The sequence below is a fragment of the Setaria italica genome, unplaced genomic scaffold (genome assembly GCF_000263155.2).
Source record: "Setaria italica strain Yugu1 unplaced genomic scaffold, Setaria_italica_v2.0 scaffold_27, whole genome shotgun sequence".
Classification (NCBI taxonomy): Eukaryota; Viridiplantae; Streptophyta; class Magnoliopsida; order Poales; family Poaceae; genus Setaria; species Setaria italica.
The window spans coordinates 1-7,233 of NW_014576748.1; the positions used below are offsets into that span (position 1 = coordinate 1).

The window sequence follows — 7,233 nt, forward strand, 5'->3', positions numbered from 1 at the left end:
CATACAGTTTCCTGCCCATCCCCCTCTGTCTCAACCGGATTTTGACTGCTGCCACTGTTTATCCCATCTGCTTTTTCCTTCCCTTTGTTCGTCGTCTCCATTCCCTTCCCTTCTCTTTCTCCTGTATTTTTTCTCGTGACACCGATAACTGTGATCAGGAGCCAAGCCCACCCCACACACGCGGACAGAGCACGAGTGCCAGGCGGCAGAAGCGCGTGCGCCCGCGAAGCGCGCCCGCAGCCACATGCGATTACCGCGCCGTTCCGCAACCGCGCCCGCGCGCCGCGCCGCGCGCTAGAGCGCCCACGCCGCGCCGCGCCGCGCCGCGCCCGCGCCCGCGCGCCGCGCCGCGCGCCGCCGAGCCCACGCCGCGCCGCGCACCGTAGTGCCCGCGCCAAGTCACGTCGCCCGTGCCACGCCCGCTTGCGCCTTGGCGTTTAGCGCTTGGCTCGGTGCGTCGCGTCGTGTCGCCGGTCGGCGGTCACCGCTCCTGTGGCCTCGTCGACCACGCCGCCACGCCATCCACGAGCTCCACCACTCCGGCACGCCACCGGCCAAAAGTCCGGCCGCCATCATTGCCTCGGCCCTCGCCCGCCCGTGCGCCGCCTATAAAAAGGGGGGGAGCCGAGCCTTCTCCTTCACACCCTCACCACGAGCACCTTGCCTCCCTCCACCACCACCAGAGCGCCGATGGCCATCCATCTTTCAACCTCCTGTTGTCTCCAGGAAGAAGAAGGGGTAAATCCCTCTCCTCGCAATCCAACCCACCAATTTCCCTGATTCGCGAACAAGTCCTCCCACCATTCCAAAAATAATTACAGATAGGCCCCTGCTCTCGCGGTTCAGTCCTAAACCCCGTATTAAAGCCCCAAATACTCCTTTAAACCGTCATTCCATGCGCCAAATTTCCTCCAATCAATCCCAAATTCGACCACGGCCTCCTCTCATATACTTCCGCCGAGGCATATCAAAATTCCATGAAAATACCCTGTCTACCTATTTTCCGTTCATATTTCCTGTTCGGAGCTCAACGGGTAAAATCCTTTTCCTTTTTATTTATTGTGTGCTCGTTTGTGTGTGCCGTAGATCGCGGAGTACCCGAGGAGGAGCGCGAGGAGGAGTTCGACCGTGAGCCCGAGCCCGAGGACCAGTACCGCGAGCAGGAGCTCCCGGAAGGCTTTGAGAACGGCAAGTCCAATCTCACCCTTTGATGCATATTTAAATACCCAGTTTTTCAGACACAACCTATTGGCCTGTTTTATAACATGCATATTGTTTTATCGCAAGACATGGTTGGATAGCCACCCCTTGATTGTTATGACTATTCCTTGTTGTCCCATATTTATCTCTAAATATGAGTTGCTCTGTTTAGATGATAAATACTGGTAGAACGCTTAGGAACTCATTATCCAAATTCAAACATGACTACACCTGTATACTCGGAAAATAATGTGTGAGTATGTTTGACTGAGGAGTTGGGTTTTCGGGTGTAAAGAGAGGTGGTGGATGAGATGGATGGGTGTTTCTTGTGTGGAACGCCGGGTTGATAGGCTCGTACCTCAGTGGTTGAGCAGAGTGGGAGATATCCATCTTGTCATGGCTAAGGACCGAGTTGATGTGTCATCCTGACTAATTCCATCATCGTACAACCACTCGACCGTTGTATGGGTAACGGCTTAGCATAAATCCCACTAGCTAAACTGCTAGGCTTCAGGTGTGCTGGTGAGCAACGGGAGGCCTTGGAAAAGGACTAAGCTCTTGGTGACTTAGGTCCCGGTTTTGGCCCCGTGGATGGGTTGCTAACCCCTCGAGCGCTTCCGTGTTGACTAGTCAGTGTTGGCTAAGGTGGGTAATGGCTTTGTTAGGATCCGTACCGTCACTAAGGTGATCGCGATACGGTACCCTACTTGTGGGAAAAGTGTACAACCTCTGCAGAGTTAAAACCTATCCGGGTAGCCGTGTCCACGGCATTGGACGAGTTACGGCTCGGTCACACAACTAGCTTTTAGGGATGACTGGTATTTTACCGCGTGTGTGGGTGTGTGGGATTTTGGAAGTGTCCGGCAGGTGTACCGTGCGCTACGGCGGACGGGGAGTCCGGTAGCGATAAAACTTGGATCCTTTGTGTAGGATCAACCCCACTTGATATGTTGTTTACTAAAATGTTTTTCATTAAACCGCTTTGAAATGGAACCCCGCATGTGTCTAAAAATTCAGCTTTACTGCAAATAAACCATAGCTTATTCCTTGATTATTCATATGCATATTCTTGTTGTATCCCCCTCCGTGGATGGGGTTGGACTTGCTGAGTACTTTGTACTCACCCTTGTGTTGTTACTTCAGAGGAGGATCCGGACTTCGTCGCCGAGGACTTCGAGTAGGAGGTTGCGTCTGCACCCAACGCTGCCTGCGGTGTTGGCCCTTTTGCAGGATGCTTCCGCTAACGCTTAGCTCCGATTGCAGCCCGGAATCCGACTGGACTGCAACTTGGATTTGTGTTGTTATCGCTTTAGTCTTGCTTTGGGTGTGGCTTGCCCGCCCGCTCCTTCAGGAGCTGTACGGTTTCTGAACTATCTGTTGAATAAATGTGTTATCAGCCTCCTGGGACTGATAAATTAGATCACATTTAGTCTCTACTTATGTGGGGACGCTTCATGCCTCCATCGACAAATTGAAGCATGAGCGAGCTCATCGGGGAGCTTAAGCTAGCCCTCAGGAGCTGATGCACTACACACCTGGTGAGTGCTTTGACGATTTACTAGTTTGATAATGAATGATTTAAGATGACAAGAGTACTGTTAATGTTGCAAAAATTGATCTGAAATGCCCGATTTTTTTTATGTTGCAAACAAATAATTTTGATGTTGTATAAGGTAGTTTTGGATGTTTCATTAGCTAATTTGCAGATCCTTTGACTAAAATGAGGTTCAGATTGGATGTTGCACAAAACATGTCCATTTATTTGCAGTGTGAATTTTCCTTAGAATCTTTATGATTGGATGTCAGCGAACTGTTATCTTTTTTTATGTCGCAAAAGATAAATTTGGTTGTTGCAATTTCTTTTTATATATGTTGCAACTTGTAACGGACTGTCCGACGAGAAATCGTTCGGCGCTAGCAATGTCGAAATATTAATGAATAGATTAGATACAAAAGACTAATAATTAGGGTAGCTATGAAACTAATTTTCAACGGTAACATGACGAGGCTCAACGAATGAAGCGGCAAAAATCCTATTTAAATTGAAACGAACGAAGAAAACAAAACTGAAATGTCGGATCAATTATAAACGACAGAACTATCCCCGGTTATTACCACTGAAATGGCACTCAAAATTGCTGTCCTTCGTCTTTTTGCAAAAAGAACCTTTTGAAAAATTTTTAGAAGATGCTCTTTTAGTCCAACCCCCCTCCCTTCCTCGTCTCCGGCGAATCACCTCTCCTGTGACGCTAGCCGAATCCCCAACCCCACGCCATAGATCTGGAGCCCTAGTCGCCAGCCCTGGACATGGATCGAGTTGCTGGAGGAGGAGGAAGACGGAGTCGGCGAGGCAGCCGTGGATTCGGGAGGTCAGGGCCGAGCGCTCCGGTCGAGGGATGGACCTCGGCCACTGGCAGTGGGATGCCAACACCCGCCCAGGATCGAGACTTCGACGGCGGAGAGCAAGGTAGGCGGGGTGGCCGTGGCTCTGAGAGGCCTACCTCGGTGGAGCCGTCCTCGGGCGGAGCTGCGGCGGGACGGGCCTCGGCCGCCGGGAGGCAAAGCCAACGCGGCGGTACGATGGTGTGGCGGCCTAGGCGTCCCCAATCTCCCGCGCAATCCGGATCTGCGGAGGGTGACGCTGATGCGGCGGTCAGCGCTACCTCGCCGGCGGTGCCGGCCGCGCTGGACAACGAGGACATCCTCGGGGAAATACTTCTCCGCCTCCCGCCGGGCCCGTCATCGGTCCCGCGCGCCGGCGCCGTCTGCAAGCGCTGGCGCCGCCTCGTCGCTGACCCCGGCTTCCTCCACCGCTTCCGTGAACATCACCGGAAGGCCCCCCTGCTCGGCGTCCTCTCCCACAACAGAGGCAAGATTGGCTTCACTCCCGTGCTGGATCCGCCGGAACGCATCCCCGCCGCTGGCCGCTTCTCCTTGCGGCTTCCAAGGGGCAGCAGGGTCTACGGCTGCCGCCACGGCCGCGTCCTTGTGGTCACCGGCAAGCCATTCAGTTTCCTCGTGTGGGACCCAGTCACTGGCGACCAGTGCCCTGTGCCCTTGCCCTCGGCGTCCGGTGGCAACAAGTATATGATAGATGGGACAGTCATTTGTGCCAGCGGTGACCAGGGCCATGTCCACGGCGCTTGCCACTCTAGCCCCTTCCAGGTGATCTTCCTTGGCCGCTGTGGGGATGAAATTATCGTCTGGGTTTACTCATCGGAGACAGGGACATGGGGAGATGCCATCTCAATAATGTGGCTGAGCCCATTTGACCCGGATGATTTTGCTTGTTGCAATACCCTGGTCGGAAATTCCATCTACTGGCTGTTCAATGAAAGCAGTATGACCATACTTGAGTTTGATTTGGATACGCAACGCCTAGCTACACTAGAGGTACCACCGGAAGTGATTGATCTTGACACTTCTGTCCGTGACGAGTGCCAATTCTTGTTAATGCCGACAGAAGATGGTGAGCTTGGCTTCCTCATTCTAGAAGGTTTCAATGCCCGAATATGGAAGAGGAAGGCCAAGTCCGATGGTGATACTGGATGGGTACTCAGAAATACTATTAAACTGCACCTTCCATTGAAGCGATGGGCACATGGGTATCCTTCAGAGATAATAGGATTTGCTGAAGACTGTAATGTGGTGTTTATAGCAACTGGTGGTGGTGTTGTTTTCATGGTCCATCTTGAGTCTGCGCAGTTTAAGAAACTTCCCCAAAAACTGGGCTACCGCACATGCTATCCATTCACAAGTTTCTGCGCAGCAGGTAAATATAATGCATATAGCTGTAGTATTTCCCTGAGTTAACGGGAATATGGGATGTCTTCTCATTTCCATGAGTATAAGACTAACAATTTGAAGTGGAGTTGTATCAGTTATTTCTTTGGCTATTAATTGAGCTCTTCATATTGCGACATTTCTTTTTTTTCCCCCTCAAATACGTAGGAGACCTATCTTGTATTAAAGAGAAGAGTACAACCGGTCCCATTACAAAAGCCACACCACATCACCTCAATATCTGTGTTATGAGCAAATTGCTGTGAGCAAAACACAATCACCAGCTAAATAGTAGATACAACCCAACCTGACCAACTTCCTAGGCTAACAATTTAAACCCGGATACCTAAGAGCTCTAGCACCAGATGTGGATGCCTCATTGAAATTTCCCTGTTTAGCAACAGCTTATCTTAAACCTAGATCCCTAAGAACTCTTTAATAAAGGAGTATAGGACCTTTCCCTTCACCCTGTTCGTGCATTCTTTTATGCTTTCTTGTAAATGAGAGTGCTGCAGTACCTAAGTAATTGCCGGATGAATTGCTTTGCTTTCCTGTTCTTTGTGGGGGCTTTACTATGACCTGTTGTGCAAAGTAAAGAATTGACCCTTTATTTTGAACCAAGGGTAGTACCAATTTATGGATGAAATATAACCATCGAGAAAATTATGAGCATTTAGGGTTGAAAGATCTCGACTCTATATGCAAATTCCTTGGCTGGTTTCTTTTAACATGCTAGTTCAACCAGTTTCAGCTTGTTTAATAAATGAATTACTGATAGGTTCTTTAATAAATTGCTGTGCAAATTCAAAAATAGATTTATCTGCTTTCTGATTCATAACACACAAAGTAGATTATGTATGATCTGGTAAGCTAAGCTGTTTATCTTTGATAGGGCTGGCTCTAGTGTGCTCCTCGGTGCCACCGGCCATGAGCGAGGAGGATCTGTTGACTCACATAGAGGTCATCAAGGATCAGGAGTTGAATCTGATGGTTGAGGATCGTTAAGTGGATAGGTGGGATCCGATGATCCTTGAAGCTAGTATGCCACTCGTGCCATCTATGCTTGATAGGGTCGTGGTTTGTGAAGCCTTCTTGTGTTGGTTGCCAAGAGCAAGAGTGTCTTTGGTTTTGCTCCCTCCATTATGCATTTGCCTATGGAAATTGGCTCTCCTCTTCGTCTAGTTAACGAAACCTAATGAAACACTTAACCTTGCACAATGTGTTGTTGATAGGGTCGTGGTTTGTGAAGCCTTCTTGTGTTGGTTGCCAAGAGCAATAGTGTCTTTGGTTTTGCTCCCTCCATTATGCATTTGCCTATGGAAATTGGCTCTCCTCTTCGTCTAGTTAACGAAACCTAATGAAACACTTAACCTTGCACAATGTGTTGTTGCCGTAACAAAGTAACTGTTATGGTAGGGATGGCACTAGATGTAATTAATCTGATGCTTGAAAGCTCAGATAGTGTCTTGTATGTTGAATGCTAAAATTGTTCTTTTATTTGTAGGAAAGAAACTTCAAATAGTTATGAGTGGCACCATTTTTAAGTTGTCCATGGTGTTTGTATCAATATATGTAGCTGGATGTTTGTAAACTATTTCGCTCAAGGGGTGATTGCTATTTTCTATACAACAATGGCATCATATTTTTTGAGCCTGTGCAACAATGGCATCGTATTTTGATGGATGAGGATGCTTAGGTATTTCCAAAGTGGTTGTTGGTTATTTCCTTCTGTAGTGGTCATTGTTTGTCATCGGGGTGAGATTACTGTAACTTGATGCTTTGATTTATTTCACTGGATGCATAGTTGTGTGCACGTGCACCCAGTTTTCTGAGTTAGTTCTCGTGTGCCATCTTAAATTCTTCTATTCCCTTGTGTGTCGCTGGATCAAATTTTGAATACCTTATATGACATTTCCCTTGAATCTAAGAAAAAAATAACTCTCTGTATTCGTATCGGTAAGTATCAGTGCGTATTTGATCCATATACACCCCTATATGTCCCAATTGTACTCCGGCTTAATCCTCTTTTTAGCTCACCACCACCATATATAAATTCACGTTCCTCAAAAAATTCAGGTCCATTTTTAATAAATAAATAAATTTAATCAGTCTATTTTCTTTTTACAAGATCCTTAAATTCTGTAGGTAAATTTTTAGGCCCTCTACTTGGTCACACCCGTGATTGAAACTTTATAATTTACTAAGTTCACAATGAGAATAGTACAACCATATTATAACAAATAGCACAAT

At 48.1% G+C, this 7,233-nt stretch overlaps 1 protein-coding gene across 1 annotated transcript; it reads left to right on the forward strand.

Moving 5' to 3' along the window:
• The first annotated feature begins 3,334 nt into the window (after positions 1-3,334).
• Positions 3,335-6,796, forward strand: LOC101774489. The gene is made up of 2 exons (XM_004987296.4): positions 3,335-4,972; positions 5,876-6,796. The coding sequence occupies exons 1-2, from the start codon at positions 3,508-3,510 to the stop codon at positions 5,986-5,988; spliced, it is 1,578 nt and encodes a 525-aa protein (XP_004987353.1). The 5' UTR covers positions 3,335-3,507; the 3' UTR covers positions 5,989-6,796.
• The last annotated feature ends 437 nt before the right edge of the window (positions 6,797-7,233 follow it).

Excerpts from the sequence above, each read along its gene's own strand:
- LOC101774489 (XM_004987296.4), top strand. The coding sequence starts at position 3,508 with ATGGATCGAGTTGCTGGAGGAGGAGGAAGACGGAGTCGGCGAGGCAGC. Across the intron at positions 4,973-5,875 it reads CACAAGTTTCTGCGCAGCAG|GGCTGGCTCTAGTGTGCTCC; the intron begins GTAAATATAATG and ends TATCTTTGATAG.